This window comes from Oncorhynchus gorbuscha, linkage group LG06, assembly GCF_021184085.1.
Source record: "Oncorhynchus gorbuscha isolate QuinsamMale2020 ecotype Even-year linkage group LG06, OgorEven_v1.0, whole genome shotgun sequence".
NCBI classification, from domain to species: Eukaryota; Metazoa; Chordata; class Actinopteri; order Salmoniformes; family Salmonidae; genus Oncorhynchus; species Oncorhynchus gorbuscha.
Genome location: NC_060178.1, coordinates 22,992,534 through 23,014,946, shown reverse-complemented (window position 1 = coordinate 23,014,946; position 22,413 = coordinate 22,992,534). Strand labels below are relative to the sequence as shown.

The following is a 22,413-nucleotide window of genomic DNA, read 5'->3' as shown; positions in this document are numbered from 1 at the left end:
ATGTCTGGACGGAAACATGTCTGGTGGGAAAATGTATGTGGATTTTAGAATATTTGCATGAAAGTTGGATGGAAACCTAGCTATTGTCTGTGTGGTGGTTTGTTTTCTGTTGACTTGTAATCTTATTTGTTTAGTGGAAAGCAAGATGATGTAAACGGTGAGCCACACTGGTGCTTTTTTTACTGTCGTGGCACTTCTCAGAGTGCCATCCAACTAGAGATTCTATGCAAATACAGTGTGACTGTATATTTTTGCTACTCGGCAGTCAGTACATTTCCAGTGGCTAGATATTTGCCAGAGAGCAGTGCTGACTGAGAGTAAAGAGCTGGTAAGTTGGACAGAGTCTGCTGTCCTCTTTGCCTCTCTCTTTGAGCCAGAGGACAGGCTCAATGAGGGGCGCTCGGTTCCGTGATTACAATCAGATTGGAGTGTTTCTTGTTGTAGCAGCAAGTTCTCTCTCCCAAATCGGCTTAGAATTAAATACAGGGTGTCGTTGTCTCGACACCTATCCCTGGTTCTTTACATTTTGTCCCGTTGCAGGTGGAGGGTTGTGAAAGAAAGGAAACCAGCTGTAAAGATCCGGGAAGGAACACTGGAGCGGCTTGTGCAGACCCAACTGATGGCATTCAGGGACGATAAGCTTGCCTACACCAGCATCTTCCTGTCCACATACCGCACCTTCGCCAGCACGCACACCGTGCTGCAGCTGCTAGACAAGTACGTCTGGTTCTGGGCTGGGGGCCCATGGTGGCTAGAGTGTATAGCAGGAGCTGACAACAGCTGGTCCTGGTGGGACCTAGTGTGTGCAGGCTTTTGTCCCAGTCATAGTGCTATAACACCTGGTTCAATAATCAACATGATTTTGATGAAGTCACGTATGTGTAAGTGTTGAGCTGAGACAAAGTGTGTATAAACTGTGGCTCTCCAGAACCATGGTTGAAGAACACTACTGCTCTACATTGAGGCTGAGGAGACTGTTACTGGTGGGATTGGAACAATGCAGGATAAGTATACATTGTTTTAATACTAATAGTCAAATTATGTCTGTTTCCAGTTGTTCAAGAAGGTGATTCCTCACCACTGCCTGGGCTCCATATGGTCCCAGAGTTATAAGAAACAGAACAAGCACAGTGCTCCCACCATCCGTGCCACCATCACCCAGTTCAACGCTGTGGCAGCGTGTGTGGTCAGCACCATACTGCACCGACAACAGATCCGCCCGCTTCTCAGGGCACGGGTCATCAAGCGCTGGATAGACATCGCTCAGGAGTGTCGCGTGCTTAAGAACTTCTCCTCGCTGCGTGCCATTGTGTCTGCACTGCAGTCCAACCCACTCTACAGACTGAAGAGGGCCTGGTCCTGGGTGCCCAAGTGAGTCTTTCTTTCACAACCTGAATGCATATGAACTGATTAGTCACAACTCATGTGGAGGAGTTCCAATGCATTCCCAATTTGTTCTAGTCTTTCTCTATGTAATTCCCCAGAGACAGCATGTCTTCATTTGGGGAGCTATCAGACATCTTACATCACAAACTCTCACTGACCAGTGAAGAGCTGCTGATGAGGGTGAGACTCTGCTCTGTTAATACCATCATATGAGAGGGTTTGGTTTTTGGTGTAGTGATTGAATGTAGTAATGATTTGATAGGTACACATCTACTTTTCCCCTACAGGAGGGCACTTCTAAGTTTGCCAATCAGGTAGGCTGTGCTAAGGAGCACCAGAAACACACTCACAAACGATTCCAGAGGAAATTAGAAATGGTGAGAGATGGAGCAAGCTACAAGCCACTGGCAGTTTGTGTTCAAGGCCCTGTTTCTTTACGTTTTAAGGAGGGGAGTCAAAGTGAGATAAACTTGGCTGTGCCTGCTGATGTATCGGTATGATTTTGAACCATTGCTCTGTCTCTCCTCCCAGGGTGCCATGCAAGGGACGATACCTTACCTGGGCACCTTCCTGACAGACCTGACCATGTTAGATACGGCCCGGTCAGACCTAGTAGAGGTGAGCCTTACTATCATCCTACTCCTCCTGTTTGGTTGTAGAATTGTCCTGTGTGTTGTGGCTGCTGTTTGCATATAGAGCATGAGTATTTGAGGAATGTGTTTGACCATTTTTAGTCTACCACCACTGTTTGTCTAGCCAGCACAGTGTGGTATCATTGTTCAGTCTTTCACACTCCTCTTTGTGTTCTCTGCAGGGGGGGCTAATCAACTTTGAGAAGATGCGAAGGGTGAGTGTCATTTTTAACCCGTTCTAACCCACTAATTAGGTAAAGGGTGAAAGGTCATTGTTAGTAGTCAGCTTTTTACGTTAAGAGTTTGTTCTTAACTGACTTGCCTAGTTAAATGAAAAATTGACTGTGACCTTGATCTCTGACTCTGCGGGAGTTTGAGGTGATCGCTCGGATCAAGCTGCTGCAGTCTGCGTGTAACAGCTACTGTCTTATTGCTAACGCTGCCTTCCTGCGCTGGTTCAAGTGCCAGCCTCAACACAGAGAGGAGGAGAGGTACAAGCGTCAGTAATCATTCACACTCTCTCTAAATCAGCTCTTACTCCCTCTATCCTCTCTGCTCCATCTCTTTCTCATTGTTTGACTCCTACTCGGGATAAGTGGACTGGTAGTAGTGATATCATGATTATTCTCTGTCTTCTGCAGCCATGCCATGTCTTGTGACATTGAAGGAGTGGGAGACAGAAGTAAGACTTTATGCAAACTTTGCAAGGGCATTGTCAAGCGACTTAGCCAGTAAGTACACACTGGAGGACTTAACATGATGTGTACTGTACGTAACATTGGGATTTAAAATAAATCTAACCTGAAATAATAGACACGATCAAATTCTGTTGACTACAATCAGATTTGGAACCGTAGCCCTATTGGTCTCTATTTCCATCTGATGCTGAGGAGGCTTAAGTGTCAAACTCTTGTTAGTTTGCAATTTTGTAACGTTAACTGGAGCACTGGCATTTTCCAGCTCTAATGGCAGGTTTGTCAATTTATCTGTCTAAAATCAGCTCACTTGCGCTGAGTTGGGAGGGGTGGCAATATTTAAGTTGTGTCCTAAAAACAACCCCAAAGTGACAATTTCATGCGGCGCTAATGGGATGTTTTTAAGACTCACAAAAAGCAGGTTGTGGTTAACGCAGTTGATAATGGCATTGATTTTGAGTGGAAGTGTAGCCTATCCAGCCATGAAGCACGGTGCCCATGGAAGGAGAGATGTGAATTTTATGCCGGTGAATCTCGTATTTAGAAATGTCAAAAAACGATTAGTTCCCCCATTTGTTTTGTTTTTGTTTAATTGCATAAAAAAAACGAGCAAAGCCTACCCTGCCCTGCCCCCAATCAAGGCTAGTTTAGCAGAATCGCAAAGATGTGTCTTTTTAACTTGAACATTTAGTCAAAAGTAGCCTATGAATAAATGGGTTTTAAATGGTCTACATAGTGCTTCGAAATATGTTGGAGGTTTTTGCCCTCATGCCTTCTCATTATTCACATACCTGCATTTCGCTTGTTTAAGTAGGAAATCCATCCCTATTTTCAAAGAGCACCCCCGATTATCAAAGACACGCAATTCCAATCTCTTCAATCTTCCTGTAATGCCATATCAACATCAGATTTAAAAAAATCTGCTTCGCACATGGGCAATGATACAATTGACAGGAGCCTAGTGTATTGTATAGATAGATGCGCGACTGGTACGCGTAAAGACATTTAGGCCTACAGTACGTGTGCACAGTGCCATGGAACGAGCGATGGGATTTTATGATATCGTGCTTCTGACCCGATCTTATTTAGAAATATTGTTGTCATGGGTTTATGGCTCGACTGCAATGCAATTTCATCAGCTATTTCTGGAAAAGTGCAAATATGATCTGTAAGATGTTTACAAAACATGACATTTGAAAGCAGCATAATGGTGAGTGGATGTTCACCCTTTCTCTTTATATTGGAGCTTTACCCAGGTAGCACATACTGTTCTGAAAACAGATGTTTCTTAGAGCTTGGTGAGAGTGTGGTTGTCCTAGGATTATTTTGCATACCACCTTTCCACAACCTTCTGGAAATCAAATCAAATTTATTTGTCACATACACCTGGTTAGCAGATGTTAATGCAAGTGTAGCGAAATGCTTGTGCTTCTAGTTCCGACAATGCAGTGATAACCAATGAGTAATCTCACCTAACAACCTAATGATGAGACAATTCCAAAACTACTACCTTATACACACACAAGTGTAAAGGGATAAAGAATATGTACATAAAGATATATGAATGAGTGGTGGTACAGAACGGCATAGGCAAGATGCAGTGATGGTATCGAGTACAGTATATACATATGAGATGAGTAATGTAGGGTATGTAAACAAAGTGGTATAGTTTAAAGTGGCTAGTGATACATGTGTTACATAAAGATGCAGTAGATGATATAGAGTACAGTGTATATACATATACATATGAGATGAGTAATGTATGTAAACATTATATTAAGAAGCATTGTTTAAAGTGGCTAGTGATATATTTTACATCAATTTCCATCAATTCCCATTATTAAAGTGGTTGGAGTTGAGTCTGTGTGTTGGCAGCAGCCACTCAATGTTAGTGGTGGCTGTTTAACAGTCTGATGGCCTTGAGATAGAAGCTGTTTTTCAGTCTCTCAGTCCCAGCTTTGATGCACCTGTACTGACCTCGCCTTCTGGATGGTAGCGGGGTGAACAGGCAGTGGCTCGGGTGGTTGTCCTTGACGATCTTTATGGCCTTCCTGTGACATCGGGTGGTGTAGGTGTCCTGGAGGGCACATACACCATGATTGTTGCTTGCTTTGGAACATTCTCAGTACAGGGGAGTTGCAGCGATGAGACAAGATTGCAATTGGATATCACAAATTTGGGGAGAAAAAAAGGGAGGTAAAATAAACACATTCCGTTCTCGGCATCAACAAAACTCTTAAGTGTCTTCAGGCATATTGGCTGCGCCCCCTAATTGGCCACACCTGATCTTACTGAGTGCTTGTTTCCTTTGAAATGGGGTCTGTTTGTGTATGGTTGGAACCAAAATTGGAAAACAATATTTTCTTTCTAAACAGAACTATTTTTAAAAAATGACTAATGTTCTTTTCTGTTCCTTTTTTAACCTCTGAAATGTAAATATTTTTTTTAACATTTAGTTTGACATTAAATTACTTCACCAATCAGTGTGGATAGAGCAGCTTGCTATGGCTGATTTTCTCTTCTTTTTCTAAGCTATATAGGGAAGTTGTTAAGAGCAAATTGTATTTTGCAGTAACGGTATGGTTTAATCATAGTGCTGCCAGTCACAGTGTGAGATGCAAGAGCGGATGGAGGAAGCTCGCCGCTGGGCATCTTTTTATGACATGCATTATCTTCGTCCCACAGAATTATAACTTTGAAACGTCTTTGAACTTCATAGTTTGTTTAAAGTTGGACCAGAGCTAGCTAGCTAACAACCTTGTTTGCAGAGCAGCACTAGAATTTAAAAAATATCTTACCTTTTTTGTAGTTAATTCAATGGGAAACTGCATCCTTTAACTAGCATTGGAAAAGTTCATCAAATCAAACTGATTTATATAGCCCTTCTTACATCAGCTGATATATCAAAGTGCTGTACAGAAACCCAGCCTAAAACCCCAAACAGCAAGCAATGCAGGTGTAGAAGCACGGTGGCTAGGAAAAACTCCCTAGAATGGCCGAAACCTAGAGGAACCAGTCCTCTTCTGGTTCTGCCGGGTGGAGAATATAACAGAACATGGCCAAGATGTTCAAATGTTCATAAATGACCAGCATGGTCAAATAATAATATTCACAGTAGTTGTCGAGGGTGCAACAAGTCAGCACCTCAGGAGTAAATGTCAGCTGGCTTTTCATAGCCGATCATTGAGAACATCTCTACCGCTCCTGCTGTCTCTAGAGAGTTGAAAACTGCAGGTCTGGGAAAGGTCAGGGTTCCATAGCCGCAGGCAGAACAGTTTAAACTGGAGCAGCAGCACGTCCAGGTGGACTGGGGACAGCAAGGATTCATCATGCCAGGTAGTCCCGAGGCATGGTCTTAGGGCTCAGGTCCTCAGAGAGCGAGAAAGAAAGAGAGAATTAGAGAGAACATGCTTAAATTCACACGACACCGGATAAGACAGGAGAAATACTCAAGATATAACAGACTGACCCTAGCCCCCCGACACAAACTACAGCAGCATAACTACTGGAGGCTGAGACAGGAGGGGTCAGGAGACACTGTGGCCCCATTCGATGATACCCCCGGACAGGGACAAACAGGAAGGATATTACCCCAACCACCTAGAAGTAACAAAAGCATGGATTAATTTTTATGCATAATCTTTGGACAGAAAGTTTCTGATTTTTGCAATGTTATGGATGGAAAAAAAGCTGTCCTTGAAACAGTCTTGATATGTTAGTCAAAAGAGAGATCAGGGTCGAGAGTAACACCGAGGTCCTTCGGTTTTATTTGAGTCGACTGTACAACCATCAAGATTAATTGTCAGATTCAACAGAATATCTTTGTTTCTTGGGACCTAGAACAAGCATCTCTGTTTTGTCAGAGTTTAAAAGTAGAAAGTTTGCAGCCATCCACTTTCTTATGTCTGAAACACAGGATTCTAGCGAGGGAAATTTTGGGGCTTCACCATGTTTCATTGAAATGTACAGCTGTGTGTCATTCGTATAGCAGTGAAAGTTAACATTATGTTTTTGAATGACATCCCCAAAAGGTCAAATATATAGTGAAAATAGTGGTCCTAAAACGGAACCTTGAGGAACACCAAAATTTACATTTGATTTGTCAGAGGACAAACCATTCACAGACAAACTGATATCTTTCCGACAGATAAGATCTAAACCATGCCAGAACTAGTCTGTGTAGACCAATTTGGGTTTCTAATCTCTCCAAAAAAATGTGGTGATCGATGGTATCAAAAGCAGCACTAAGGTCTAGGAGCATGAGGACAGATGCAGAGCCTCGGTCTGATGCCATTAAAAGGTAATTTACCACCTTCACAAGTGCAGTGTCAGTGCTGTGAGGGGGTCTAAAACCAGACTGAAATATTTCGTATACATTGTTTGTCTTCAGGAAGGCAGTGAGTTTCTGCGCAACAGCTTTTTCTAACATTTTTGAGAGGAATGTAAGATTCGATAAAGGCAGAGTTTAGTTGTTCATATTTTCTGGGTCAAGGTTTGGCTTTTTCAAGAGGCTTTATTACTGCCACTTTTAGTGAGTTTGGTAAACATCCGGTGGATAGAGAGCCGTTTATTATGTTCAACATAGGAGGGCCAAGCACAGGAAGCAGCTCTTTCAGTAGTTTAGTTGGAATAGGGTCCAGTATGCAGCTTGAATATTTAGAGGCCATGAATATTTTCATCATTGTGTCAAGAGATATAGTACTTAAACACTTGAGTGTCTCTCTTGAACCTAGGTCCTGGCAGAGTTTTGCAGACTCAGGACAACTGAGCTTTGGAGGAATACGCAGATTTAAAGAGGAATCTGTAATTTGCTTTCTAATAATCATGATCTTTTCCTCAAAGAAGTTCATGAATTTATTACTGCTGAAGTCAAAGCCATCCTCACTTGGGGAATGCTGCTTTTTAGTTTGCTTTGCAACAGTATCAAAAATACATTTTGGCTTGTTCTTATTTTCCTCAATTAAGTTGGAAGAATAGGATGATCGAGCAGCAGTGAGGGCTCTTCGATGCTGCACGGTACGGTCTTTCCAAGCAAGTCGGAAGACATCAAGTTTGGTGTGGCGCCATTTCAGTTCGAATTTTCTGGAAGCTTCCTTCAGAGCTCGGGTATTTTCTGTATACCAGGGAACATTATGACAAATGTTTTTAGGGGTGCAACTGCATCTAGGGTATTGCGCAAGGTTAAATTGAGTTCCTCAGCTCGGTGGTTAACAGATTTTTGTCCTCTGACATTCTTGGGTAGGCAGAGGGAGTCTGGAAGGGCATCAAGGAATCTTTGTTGTCTGAGAATTTATAGCATGACTTTTGATGCTCCTTGGTTGGGGTCTGCGCAGATTATTTGTTGCGATTGCAAACATAATAAAATGGTGGTCCGATAGTCCAGGATTATGAGGAAAAACATTAAGATCCACAACATTTATTCCATGGGACAAAACTAGATAGAGTATGACTGTGGAAGTGAGAAGGTCCAGAGACGTGTTGTACAAAACCCACTGAGTGATGATGGCGCCGAAAGCCTTTTGGAGTGGGTCTGTGGACTTTTCCATGTGAATATTAAAGTCACCAAAAATTTGAATATCTGCTATAACTACAAGGTCCGATAGGAATTCAGGGAACTCAGTGAGGAACGCTGTATATTGGTAAATTGACATTTGCTATCGTAAATGTTAGCAACACCTCCGCCTTTGTGGGATGCACGGGGGATATGGTCACTAGTGTAACCAGGAGGTGACGCCTCATTTAACACAGTAAATTCATCAGGCTTAAGCCATGTTTCAGTCAGGCCAATCACATCAATATTATGATCAGTGATTAGTTCATTGACTATAGCTGCCTTTGAAGTGATGGATCTAACATTAAGTAGCCGTATTTTGAGATGAGGTATCACGATCTCTTTCAATAATGGCAGGAATGGAGGAGGTCTTTATTCTAGTGAGATTGCTAAGGCGAACACCGCCATGTTTAGTTTTACCCAACCTAGGTCGAGGCACAGACACGGTCTCAATGGGAATAGCTGAGCTGACTACACTGACTGTGCTAGTGGCAGACTCCACTAAGCTGGCAGGCTGACTAACAACCATGTCCAGACTACAATTTACAGTAGGCCTAGCCCCTATATCAGTGTGAATGCTATAGCCTATGTTTAGCAATGCAATTAGAACAATGTGGACAGCAAACATGTTCAACATATTTAGCAAATATGGGGTGAACTATTTAATGGACTAACTCAATACATAGGAGACTGGAAATACACAACTTGAAGCACATATTTAACCATGGAGCACATTGATAGGCCAGTGAGGGGCCAATCTTTGACACACCCTTAACTTGTTTATTTATCAAAACCCAGTCCTTTTGTGTCATTATTCAGGTTGTGAAAATAGCAAAAATATTTCGTAGACACCCTGAACCTATAACTCTACCGCCAGCACTAATATTTACCATTGCTTTAGATTAGTTCAAATAGAGCCCAATATGTATTAACAGGAATCAGTTATATCAGTGTGTTTTATATTAGATTTATCTGACCCATATAGATGGTCCTTTTTTAAAAACCTGAACATTTTCCCTCTGTCACCAGGCAGTCGCACACAAGACGGTTGCTCTCCCTGACGCCCATGTCCCCCTCCTCTCCCCTGCCCCCTGCCTACAACACCCAGGCTCAGGACGCCTGCATCATCAGAGTCAGCCTGCAGCAGGGCAACGGCAACCTCTACAAGAGCATCATGGTACGTCTCAGCAGGAGATTAGTACTTTGATTCAGATGGCCAAGACATTTTGAATCAATGTATGGAACCCTTTTAGTGGTTTTTGATTGGTACGTGGTGTTGTTCCCTCCCCAGTTGACGAGTCAGGATAAGATTCCAGCAGTGATCTCTAGAGCCGTGGCCAAACACAACCTGGAGAGTGACCCTGGGGAGGGATATGAGCTGGTGCAGGTCATCTCTGACGAAAGAGGTACAAATATTCTCCCTGTCACTCAAATATCACACACTCAGTCTTTCATACTCTCATTTGTAATTACTGACTTGTGATATTGTGGGGAAAATCCTTCCTTTTCCAGAGCTGGTGATTCCTGACAATGCTAATATGTTTTACGCCATGAACACCTCTGCAAACTTTGACTTCCTGCTGCGTGTGCGAGGCACGGCGGGGTGGCCTGTCCAGCTGAGGAGTCGCTATGCCTCCACACTCCCCTGCGCCCAGCAGCGTGCCAGCCTACGCCTCAGCAAGGTCACCTGTTGTAGTTCCCTATTGTAGCGCGCTAGCAGCTTCTCTCTCTCTCCCTTCTCTCTCTCTCTCCCTTCTCTCTCTCTCTCCCTTCTCTCTCTCTCCCTTCTCTCTCTCTCTCCCTTCTCTCTCTCTCTCCCTTCTCTCTCTCTCTCCCTTCTCTCTCTCTCTCCCTTCTCTCTCTCTCTCCCTTCTCTCTCTCTCTCCCTCTCTCTCTCTCTCTCCCTTCTCTCTCTCTCTCTCCCTTCTCTCTCTCTCTCTCCCTTCTCTCTCTCTCTCTCCCTTCTCTCTCTCTCTCTCCCTTCTCTCTCTCTCTCTCCCTTTTCTCTCTCTCTCTCTCTCTCTCCCTTCTCTCTCTCTCCCTTTTCTCTCTCTCCCTTTTCTCTCTCTCCCTTTTCTCTCTCTCCCTTTTCTCTCTCTCCCTTTTCTCTCTCTCTCCCTCCCTTTTCTCTCTCTCTCTCTCCTTTTCTCTCTCTCTCTCTCCCTTTTCTCTCTCTCTCTCTCCCTTTTCTCTCTCTCTCTCCCTTTTCTCTCTCGCCCTCTCCCTTTTTCCCAGCAGAGACAATACTCTGACACATCTGCCTAAAAATGTAAATATAGGGTGCCTTTGTCTCAACCTCTTTCACCGTTCTCATCGTTCTAATATCCCTGGTTCTTTCCATCTTGTCTCGTCACAGGTAGCGGGGGACCGGCTGCCACCTGGCCACACGGTGAGTCAGCTAGAAACCTGGAAGATCTGTGCTGGAACTCTGGAGCGGCTGGTAGAGACCCTGCTGACGGGGTTCCGGGGCAATGACCTCGCCTACACCAGCATCTTCCTGTCCACATACCGCACCTTCGCCAGCACGCACACCGTGCTGCAGCTACTGCTAGACAAGTACGTCTGGTTCTGGGCTGGGGGCACATTGTGGCTAGAGTGTATAGCAGGAGCTGACAACAGCTGGTCCTGGTGGGACCTAGTGTGTGCAGGCTTTTGTCCCTGTCATAGTGCTATAACACCTGGTTCAATAATCAACATGATTTTGATGAAGTCACGTATGTGTAAGTGTTGAGCTGAGACAAAGTGTGTATAAACTGTGGCTCTCCAGAACCATGGTTGAAGAACACTACTGCTCTATATGAAGAGGCTGATGAGACTTATTGGTCTCACTGCATTTAGACTGATGGTAGATAGTGGTGCTAAATTTTTTGTTGTCTTCTCTCAGGTATGGAATTCCAGAGGATAGTGAAGGACAGACTGAGCAATGTAGAACCTCTGAAACCAAAGGAGCTGTTCGAATGTAAGATTTCTCAACATCTCCTGCTTTACTTGGTCTGTCTTCGCTTGATTTCCATATTGATTCAAGTGAAGTTGAGTTGTTACTGTGTAGCTTTCAAGTCTGCTTTGCCCTCTGTCAGCAGCAGCTTACTCCCAGCAGCCCTCCCTGACTCTTGCTGCCCCTCATCCCCCTTAGTGCCCTGGCCTCCATCTTGAGAGCCTGGATGGGCCAGTATCGAGAGGACTTCCAGGAGCCTCCATCCTACCCCTGCCTCCACAGGGTGATGGCCTACCTACAGAGGGCCCTGCCTGGATCGGAGCCCATGCGTCAAGCCCAGAGTCTACTGGAGCAGCTGAAGGCTGAGGCCAGTCTGGATGTAGACTCAGAGGGTGGGTGAACAGTAAGATATCTCGTTAATTAGTACTCTATCCTCTTAATTATTTAGTTTTTATCTCTCTTTCTCTCTAAAAATACCTTTATTAGATGGTGCCGGAGGAGATGGCCGCCATTTTACGGTCTCCTAACCAATTGTGCTATTATGTGGGGGGTTTTTCGCGAAATTTGTAAATTATTTTGTACACAATGTTTCTGCAACCGTATCTTACGGCAGAAAAGAGCTTCTGGATATCAGGACAGAGATCACTCACCTCGGATTAGACAAAGAGCTTCTGGATATCAGGACAGCGATCACTCACCTCGGATTAGACTAAAAGCTTCTGGATATCAGGACAGATCACTCACCTCGGATTAGACAAAGAGCTTCTGGATATCAGGACAGAGATCACTCACCTCGGATTAGACAAAGAGCTTCTGGATATCAGGACAGTGATCACTCACCTCGGATTAGACTAAGATTTCTTCAACAACAACAACCACCGCAGCAACAGGACTTGAACGATATTCTCCAAACAACCCACAGGGCAGACATCCCAATTATTCGCATGAGGAAGCGACGCAGAGGACGAAGAGCCAGATGCCTCGTCCGGACCCGCAGAAGACAACTAGGAAAGCTGCCGTTACCGTCAACATTACTCGCCAATATGCAATCATTGGACAATAAACTGGACGAAGTAAGATCACAAATACCAACGGGACATAAACTGTAATATCCTATGCTTCACGGAATCGTGGCTGAATGACGACATGGATATTCAGCTAGTGGGATACACACTGCACCGGCAGGATAGAACAGCACACGCCCTAAGACGAGGGGGGGGACAGTCTGTGCATATTTGTAAACAGCTGGTGCACGAAATCTAAGGAAGTCAATAGATTTTGCTCACCTGAAGTTGAGTATATTGTGATAAACTGCAGGCCACACTACTTGCCTAGAGAGTTCTCAGCTATACTTTTCGTGGCTGTTTATTTACCACCACAGACAGATGCTAGCACGAAGACCGCACTCAGTCAGCTGTATAAGGAAATAAGCAAACAGGAAACTACTCACCCAGAGACAGCGCTCCAAGTGGCCAGAGACTTTAATGTAGGGGAACTTAAATCGGTTCTACCAAATCTTTATCAACATGTTAAATGTGCAACCAGAGGAAAATCCCCACAGTGACTGTACGTACATACCCCAACCAGAAGCCATGGATTACATTCACACTGAGCTAAAGGGTATAGCTGCCGCTTTCAAGGTGCGGGACTCTAACCCGGAAGCTTACAAGAAATCCCACTATGCCCTGCGACGAACCATCAAACAGGCAAATACAGGGCTAAGATTGAATCATGCTACCCCGGCTCCGACGCTCGTCGGATGTAGCAGGGCTTGCAAACTATTACAGACTACAGAGGGAAGCACAGCCGCGAGCTGCCCAGTGACACGAGCCTACCAGATGAGCTAAACTACTTCTATGCTCGCTTCGAGGCAAGCAACACTGAGGCATGCATGAGAGCATCAGCTGTTCCGGACGACCGTGTGATCACGTTCTCCATAGCCGACGTGAGTAAGACCTTTTAAATAGGTCGACATACACAAGACGGGCCAGACTGATTACCAGGGCATGTGCACCGGGCATGTGCTGACCAACTGGTAGGTGTCTTCACTGACATTTTCAACATGTCCCTGATTAAGTCTGTAATACCAACATGCTTCAAGCAGACCACCATAGTCCCTGTGCCCAAGAACACAAAGGCAACCTGTCTAAATGACTACAGACCCGTAGCACTCACGTCCGTAGCCATGAAGTGCTTTGAAATGCTGGTAATGGCTCACATCAACACCATCATCCCAGAGACCCAGACTCAATCCAATTTGCATACAGCCCCAACTCATCCACAGATGACGCAATCTTTATTGCACTGGACACTGCCCTTTCCCACCTGGACAAAAGGAACACCTATGTGAGAATGCTGTTCATTGACTACAGCTCAGTGTTCAACACCATGGTACCCTCAAAGCTCATCACCAAGCTAAGGATCCTGGGACTAAACGCCTCCCTCTGCAACTGGATCCTGGACTTCCTGACAGGCCGCCCCCAGGTGGTGAGGGTAGGTAGCAACACATCTGCCACGCTGATCCTCAACACTGGAGCTCCCCAGGGATGCATGTCTCAGTCCCCTCCTGTACTCCCTGTTCACCCATGACTGCATGGCCAGGCACGAATCCAACACCATTAAGTTTGCTGGCGACACAACAGTGGCCTGATCACTGACAACTACGAGACAGCCTATAGGGAGGAGGTCAGAGACCTGGCCGGGTTCTGCCAGAATAACAACCTATCCCTCAATGTAACCAAGACTAAGGAGATGATTGAGGACTAGAGGAAAAGGAGCACCGAGCACGTCCCCATTCTCATCGACGGGGCTGTAGTGGAGCAGGTTGAGAGCTTCAAATTTCTTGGTGTCCACATCAACAACAAACTAGTTTGGTCCAAACACACCAAGACAGTCGTGAAGAGGGCACGACAAAGCCTATTCCCCCTCAGGAAACTAATAAGATTTTGCATGGGTCCTGAGATCCTCAAAAGGTTCTACAGCTGCAACATCGAGAGCATCCTGACCGGTTGCATCACTGCCTGGTATGGCAACTGCTTGGCCTCCGACCGCAAGGCACTACAGAGGGTAATGCGTACGGCCCAGTACATCACTGGGGCAAAGCTGCCTGCCATCCAGGACCTCTACACCAGGCGGTGTCAGAGGAAGGCCCTAAAAATTGTCAAAGACCCCAGCCACCCCAGTCATAGACTGTTCTCTCTACTACTGCATGGCAAGCGGTACCGGAGTGCCAAGTCTAGGACAAAAAGGCTTCTCAACAGTTTTTACCCCCAAGCCAAAAGACTCCTAACCAAATGGTTACACGGACTATTTGCATTGTGTGCCACCCCCCCAACCCTTATTTTACGCTGCTGCTACTCTGTTTATCTTATGCTTAGTCACTTTAACTATACATTCATGTACATATTACCTAAATTGCCCCGATCAACCAGTGCTCCCGCACAGTGGCTAACCGGGCTATCTGCATTGTGGCCCACCACCCACCAACCCCTCTTTTTACGCTTCTGCTACTCTCTGTTCATCAGATATGTACAGTCACTTTAACAATACCTACATGTACATACTACCTCAATAAGCCTGACTAACAGGTGTCTGTATATAGACTTGCTACTCTTATTTTCAAATGTCTTTCTACTGTTTTTATTTCTTTACTTACCTACACACTCACACCTTTTTCTGGCACCATTGGTTAGAGCCTGTAAGTAAGCATTTCACTGTAAGGTTTACACCTGTTGTATTTGGTGCACGTGACAAATAAACTTTGATTTGATCTCCATGTTTGGCCTTCCATCATTAATCTGATCATTACTCCTGGTAGGTTTCTCCAGCGGTTTTGACAGCATACGCTCCTTCGGCCTGTGTGAGGATGAGGAAGTGGAGATTGAGGTCCAGGAAGACTTCATGTCATTTGATACAGATTTGGTGGCAGAGCAACTGACCTATATGGATCTGGTAAGAGAAAGGCTGAGGGAGGGGGTCTGGGTGGGCATATGGATTCCCAGGTGGGATTTGAACAATGCACGATAAATATACGTTTAAGTGTTTTAAGACTATGCCTGTGTCTAGACAGGAAGCCCAATTCTCTTATTTTCACTGTTTGGTCTTTTTGACCAATCAGATCAGCACTGAAAAGATCTGATGTGAAAATCTAATGTGATTTGTCAAACGACCAATTAGTGGACCAAAGATCAGAGTTGGGCTGCCTGTATGAACGCAACCTAATAGTCTAAAGCCTTATTCACACTGCAGGCCTTAATGCTAAAATCAGTTTTTTTTTTTTTTCCCAAATCTGTTTTGGACTACGTACTGTCCAAACAGTAAGTTACAAGTGACCAAATCGGATTTGTTTGTTTTCAGACAGCAGCCATTTCCTGACATGGCTACGCTACTTGTCATAGTAATGATGGGTGTGCGCAGTGGTGTAGGCTGATTGGTGGTGGTGCTCATGCATCCTATTACTCAGAGGTTATGTAGAAAGCTAAGGTGACAACAATGCCTGACATGGAATCTTCCCAGTTGCTTTGAATGTTCAAAATGATAGTGTAAGAACACTTTTAAAAGCTTGGCTTGGCTAGCCACAGCAATCAACTAGCTAGCTAGGTAGCTGTTTAGCATTCTAGCACATTCATTTGTTTGTAAACAATTAACAGGCTAGTTAGCTACCACATGTTCTTGTCAAACTGTTTGAGTAGCTAGCAAGCAACAAGATATGCCAAATAAGTCTAAAACAACATGAGGGCAAATATATAAGATTTGACTGTTCAGACACAAGTCACATGGACAAGGAATCCGATTTCTACCGGACTTCAAACCACCTACGAAATTAAGCCAATGTGAACGCGGCTTAATTAGTTTCTGTTTCCAGTTGTTGTTCAATAAGGTGATTCCTCACCACTGCCTGGGCTCCATCTGGTCCCAGAGGGATAAGAAACAGAACAAGCACAGTGCTCCCACCATCCGTGCCACCATCACCCAGTTCAACGCTGTGGCAGCGTGTGTGGTCAGCACCATACTGCACCGACAACAGATCCGCCCGCTCCTCAGGGCACGGGTCATCAAGCGCTGGATAGACATCGCTCAGGAGTGTCGCGTGCTTAAGAACTTCTCTTCTCTCCGTGCCATTGTGTCTGCACTGCAGTCCAACCCACTTTACAGACTGAAGAGGGCCTGGTCCTGGGTGCCCAAGTGAGTCTCTTTCACAACCTGAATGCATATGAACTGATTAGTCACAACTTATGTGGAGGAGTTCCAATGCATTACCAATTAGTTCTAGTCTTTTCTCTATGTAATTCTCCCAGAGACAGCATGTCTACGTTTGAGGAGCTATCAGACGTCTTCTCGCATCACAACAACTACCTGACGAGCCGAGAGCTGCTGATGGGGGGTGAGAGACTGCTCTGTTAATTAATACAATTATATGAGAAGGTTTGGCTATTGGTGTAGTGGTTGATTTATGATTTAATTGATTGTGTAAATATCAAATCACTACTGCGATCTACTTTTTCCCCTACAGGAGGGCACCTCTAAGTTTGACAATCAGGTAGGCTGTGCTAAGGAGCACCAGAAACACACTCACAAACGATTCCAGAGGAAAAATGAAATGGTGAGAGATGGAGCAAGCTACAAGCCACTGGCAGTTTGTGTTCAAGGCCCTGTTTGTTTACGTTTTAAGGAGGGAAGTCAAAGTGAGAAGCTTGGCAGTGGCTGCAGATGTACTGGTATGGTTTATCCTATGCTTTTACTTTTCCCAGGGTGCACTGCAGGGGACAATACCTTACCTGGGCACCTTCCTGACAGACCTGACCATGCTAGATACAAGGAGTGCGAATTACGGGGGAGCCACAGGAATGATCTATTCCCCTGCATAGGCAAACTGGAGAGCAGGGGGGTCTCTAAATATTTATAATTAGACCAAGACAAGAGCATAACTCATCAATCTCACTGGAGAAAGCATCCTTGCGAGCGAAATGGCGCCTGTCATAGTATTTTGGGCGAGACAGCACTGGATATATGGGCTACACAGACTGATATGTTGGTTTGCTCGCGCTGAGATTCAGCCACTTGTGTATTGAAGGAAATTTATTAAACATTTCATGTATTTTTAAAAATAAATTCACATTTTTGGGGGAAACTTGGCATCCACTAGTAGTAGGCCTAATAGCAATCGATGAATGTCATTATGGTGTTTGAAACAGATTTCCATCAAATGGATGCTGGAATTATTTTTGAGTAGATGAATGTGCACAGCTGCAGGTAGCTGATTTTAAGTGAATTATTCTTTTTAAATCTTTTTTTTTTTTTTACAATAACCAGGTTTCCATCCAACCTTTTCATGTGCGTAATGTACATGCCAGATAAATGTCACAACAGGCCTGATGGAAACACCTCATTTGTTGGCAAACTTTCCAATTTGACAAAACAAAACACTCTCGACAAGGTGGATCTTGTCGGTAAAATTAATTATGAGAATTTATGATCAAATATTTATATAATGACCATCAAATTGAAGTAAACGTGGAGTTGCGCGATGATATGGTGTGGTCTTCCCACTCGGTAAAGCATGCAGTTTATTAGGCTATAGATGAAATGAGTTATGATGAACTTCACAGTGTGGTGATGCTTTATTGTTACCCCTTTCCAATAAATATCAAGGGTTTTATTCTGGTGACATGATGATTGATGCTAGCTAATCAGATGACCACATCATTACTATTTGTGTTCTTGCCACATTAAAATGTAATACATTTTTACTGTTAAATGACATGTCTTTACTGTTAAATGACATGTCTTTACAATTAGACCCATAAAAAAAAATTCAAGCGTGTGCACCCAATAGAGGCTCCCCTGACTGTGACTGTTGTAGAGACTTCTCCTGTATGTGTTGTGACTAACTGCTTTTTGCATCGAGAGCATGTGTTTCATTAGTATTTTTGGGCAGTTTTTATAGTCCTTCACATCTGTTTGTCTCACCAGCACAGCGTGTTAAGTCTTTCACACGGTCATTTTTGTTCCCTGCAAGGTGAGCTCTTCAACTTTGAGAATAGGTGACAGGTTAGTCATTTACAGCCTGTTCTTAACTTACTAATTAGTTAGTCATTAATGATCTTAGTGTCTGCTCGATTGACCTGACTAACACTGATCTCCCCCTATGAGGTTTACTGTAATTAACATGTATTTAAAACAAATCTACCCTGAAATAGACATTGTGTTGTAGTCAGAGGAATTCAATCAGATTTGTAAACTTGGTCTTTGACAGGTTTTAACAGGAATCAGTTATCAGTGTTTTTTAAACGTTTATATTAGATGTATCTGGCCCATACAGATGGTCCTTTTTTTACCTGACCATTTCCCCTCTGTCACCAGACTGTTCCAGGGAGTTGACCCCTCAGCAGCCAGTTCCCCGTTGAGTGAAACACAGCCTGGCCCGCCCTGCATGTACTGTCGCTTGGTCTTCCTGTTGGCCATGTCCCTTGCCTAAAACACCCAGGCCTCCTGCATCATCCTAGTAAGCCTGTGTTATGCCATGAACACCTCAGCCAACTTTGACTTCCTGCTGCACTGCTGTACAGTGCTCCAGCCCCCTCCCAGATATGCTGGGAGACTGACAAGGACCAAACATGGGGAATGAGTTCAAGTCAACGAGGTAGACTCTGAATGACCTATTCCCTTGTCCCCAATCGGACCCCCACCGCTGTGCCCCCCTCCCCCACACCAGTAGCAGACTGTGGCCTTCCTGTCCACTGTTTACCACGTGGGGCTGCACCGCATTGTGAGCTGTGTGATAGGTTACTACTTGGTTTTAACAAGTTATTTCCTTTTTAATATTGTCTAGCTGTCCTATCTCACCTCTATGGTGTAGTGACACATAGGATGGGTCTCTATGTGAGGCCCGGATTGCGATGCCTGACTCATTGATTAACAGTCCTAATAGAGATGCATTTCTTAGTGTTTGGGTCACTCCGGGAGGTGGGAAGTAGATTGAATGAGTGACCTAATCTTAAACTCTTTTCACCTCAGAACAAAATGGAGTATCATTTAGTTTCTCTTTGATTTTTGATTTTTTACAGGGCAGAAAACCGTGTCACACACAATGAACAAATCATTAGGAACACCTCTTTCCATGACACTGACCAGGTGAATCCAAGTGACGGCTATGATCCCTTATTGATGTCACCTGTTAAATCCACTTCAATCAGTGTCGATGAAGGGGAGGACACAGGTTAAAGATATTTAAGCCTTGCAATAATTGAGAGATGGATTATGTGTTTGCCACTCCGAGGGTGAATGGGCAAGACACAAAAAGATTTAAGTGCCTTTTGAACGGGCTATGCTAGTTGTTGCCAGGCACATCGGTTTGAGTGTCAAAAACATCCCTGTGGTACACTTTCAACACCTTCTAGACTCCATGCCCCAACAAATTGAGGCTGGTCTGAGGGCAAAATGGGTTGCAACGCAATATTAGGAAAGTGTTCCTAATGTATTGTACACCAGTGTATGTCAATCAAACTTGTAGAGGGTGACTGAGGACAATGTTTTTAAATTGTATGTTAATTCCGATTCTGTTCAGCATGTCAACGTGGCTGAATGTGGCGGTGGGTCAGCATTTTAGAGCCCTTTTCTTGGTGTCACTTTTTTTTTTTTTTAAAGTTAATTTCTTACAATTGTAGCTACACATTTTTCCATGGAGATTTTAGAAAATGTTGCGTTTTGAAAGTTTATAAACAGGTGTTTGTACATTCATCACTTTTGTTTTCAAGGATTTATACCAGAACTGGTGCTTGTTAAAAAAAGTTGTTGCAATTTATAAGTTGATGATAATTTTGTGAAGAGAAACAACTTTGTGCCGAAAGAGGAACTATGTTTCTGGTTTCATTTTAACCAAGTGAGTTTGGCGTGATACAGCCTCATTATCTACATGAGTGCCTCCCACCAGGGGGTAAGGAATAGTACGTTTAATTTCAAACTTTGAGCAGTGAAAATCTGTGTAGCAGGCAAAAAAGAAACCGCCCATTTTGACAAATACGACATTTACGTATTGCGTTGTCCTCCATTTGCAGGAACTGTAATGTGTGCCGAACCTCTTACAGGATGTTCAGTTGGAAATGTACTGTGCAGAACAGACTGTCATTCAGAATAGGCATGTCCGTTCTTACAATACTTTTCTATCTACAACATTCTGAACAGCCAGCTCCCTGTGCACCGAGTCTCACCCAAACAAACACTCAACCGCAATAGTTTGTCACAGATGATATGAATTACATTTTCACACTAGCCCACAAGGACACTAATTCAGTTCCTCCTGTGCCGAGGCCTCTACACACGGACACTAATTCAGTTCCTCCTGTGCCGAGGCCTCTACACACTGACACTAATTCAGTTCCTCCTGTGCCGAGGCCTCTACACACCGACACCCACCCCCCTTTTAACGGAATCCCACAGATACCGGCTCTCCCACACTGCCTAACCAGCATTAACACCTCCACCTGTCTAACCCACACAGGGAAACCGGTCCCTACCATATACACTCCTACGTTTCATCTATTCTCTCCATCACACTGGTTATTACTATAACGCTCATTCTCTAATACTGACATTCTGGCCATCTCACTGAGCAGTGTACTGGACTGTTATTGGTCATTCAGTAGTAAATGCTGGGCAAGATGTACTGTCGTCGATTCTCCCTGTGTTGATTCTCATGCAACACTTGTGAATTTTCTCTAATGAACTCAGTTTCTGTGTGTCTTCACTGCCAAAATTCTCTACCTAAATAAATGATCATTACGATGATGTTGTTTATTTGTTCGACCCTTTGATACTTCCAATTATTATTCTGGTACAAACAAGTAGTGTAACAAATGGGTTATTACAGTGTAATTACCTTTTAATTATCTACTTGGTAATTTCTTTATCATAAAATAAAGTGCTACAATGAGAAGTCCTGTAAAGCACCATAGAATTTGTGGACTTTGAGTTAAAGACATTTCTACTGACTTCAATGCAGTCATGACCTCTCGAAGCTACTGCTCAAGTGCAATTTCATTTGAATGCAGTATCAAACACTTTTTTTTCTATTTTAAGGATTTTACTTTAAATCTTTTACAAAAGCATTTTAGGCAAGTCATTTTAACCTTGAGAAAATAAACATTTATATATATATATATTTTTTCACCTTTATTTAAACAGATCGTCCAGTTGAGAACAAGTTCTCATTTACAACTGCGACCTGGCCAAGATACAGCAAAGCAGTGCGACAAAAACAACGGAGTTACACATGGGATAAACGTACAGTCAATAACACAATAAATCTATATACAGTGTGTGCAAATGCAGTAAGGTTAGGGAGGTAAGGCAATATATAAGCCATAGTGGGGAAATAATTACAATTTAGCATCAAAAATGGGAGTGATAGATGTGCAAGTAGATACTGGGTAGCAAAAAGATATGGGGATGAGGTAGTTGGGTCGTTGTATTTACAGATTGGCTGTGTACAGGTACATTGATCAGTAAGATGCTCTAACAGCTGATGCTTAAAATTCGCGAGGGAGATATAGGTCTCCATCTTCAGTTATTTTTTTTTTTCCAATTCCGTGCATTGGCAGCAGAGAACTGGAAGGAAAAGCAGCCGAAGGAAGTGTTGGCTTTGGGTAACCAGTGAAATATACCTGCTGGAGCGCATGCTATGGTTGCTATGGTAACCAGTGAGCTGAGATAAGGTGGGGCTTTACCTAGCGAAGACTTATAGATGACTTGGAGCCAGTGGGTTTGGCGACAAATATGTAGCGAGAGCCAGCCAACGAGAGCATACAGGTCACAGTGGTGGGTAGTGTATGGGGCTTTGGTGACAGACTACATCCAGTTTGCTGAGTAGAGTGTTGGAGGCTATTTTGTAAATGACATCGCCAAAGTCAAGGATCGGTAGGATAGTCAGTTTTGAGGGTATGTTTGGCAGCATGAGTGAATGAGGCTTTGTTGCGAAATAGGAAGCCGATTCTAGATTTGATTTTGTATTGGAGATGCTTAATGTGAGTCTGGAATGAGTTTACGGTCTAACCAGACACCTATCTATTTGTAGTTGTCCGCATATTCTAAGTCAGAACCGTCTGTAACAGGATAAACTTTACGTCTGACCCCTTGCCCCGACCTGGGCGCGAACCCAGGGACGCTCTGCACACGAGCAAGTGATTTCACTGATTGAAATGCTAGTAGCGCGCACCA

General features: G+C 43.9%; 1 protein-coding gene across 1 annotated transcript; it reads left to right on the top strand.

Moving 5' to 3' along the window:
- LOC124037408 (ral guanine nucleotide dissociation stimulator-like 1) lies at window positions 1–21,137 on the top strand. Its single transcript, XM_046352105.1, has 21 exons — window positions 1–23; window positions 541–717; window positions 929–983; window positions 1,055–1,371; window positions 1,485–1,566; window positions 1,674–1,763; window positions 1,918–2,004; window positions 2,201–2,233; window positions 2,388–2,509; window positions 2,660–2,749; window positions 9,294–9,441; window positions 9,556–9,670; window positions 9,777–9,946; window positions 10,621–10,820; window positions 11,149–11,223; window positions 11,398–11,591; window positions 15,017–15,150; window positions 16,064–16,383; window positions 16,497–16,582; window positions 16,712–16,801; window positions 18,562–21,137. The coding sequence occupies exons 1-20, from the start codon at window positions 1–3 to the stop codon at window positions 16,723–16,725; spliced, it is 2,532 nt and encodes an 843-aa protein (XP_046208061.1). The 3' UTR covers window positions 16,726–16,801; window positions 18,562–21,137.
- The last annotated feature ends 1,276 nt before the right edge of the window (window positions 21,138–22,413 follow it).

Excerpts from the sequence above, each read along its gene's own strand:
- LOC124037408 (XM_046352105.1), top strand. The coding sequence starts at position 1 with ATGTCTGGACGGAAACATGTCTG. Across the intron at positions 11,592-15,016 it reads TCTGGATGTAGACTCAGAGG|GTTTCTCCAGCGGTTTTGAC; the intron begins GTGGGTGAACAG and ends TACTCCTGGTAG. Across the intron at positions 15,151-16,063 it reads AACTGACCTATATGGATCTG|TTGTTGTTCAATAAGGTGAT; the intron begins GTAAGAGAAAGG and ends TTCTGTTTCCAG.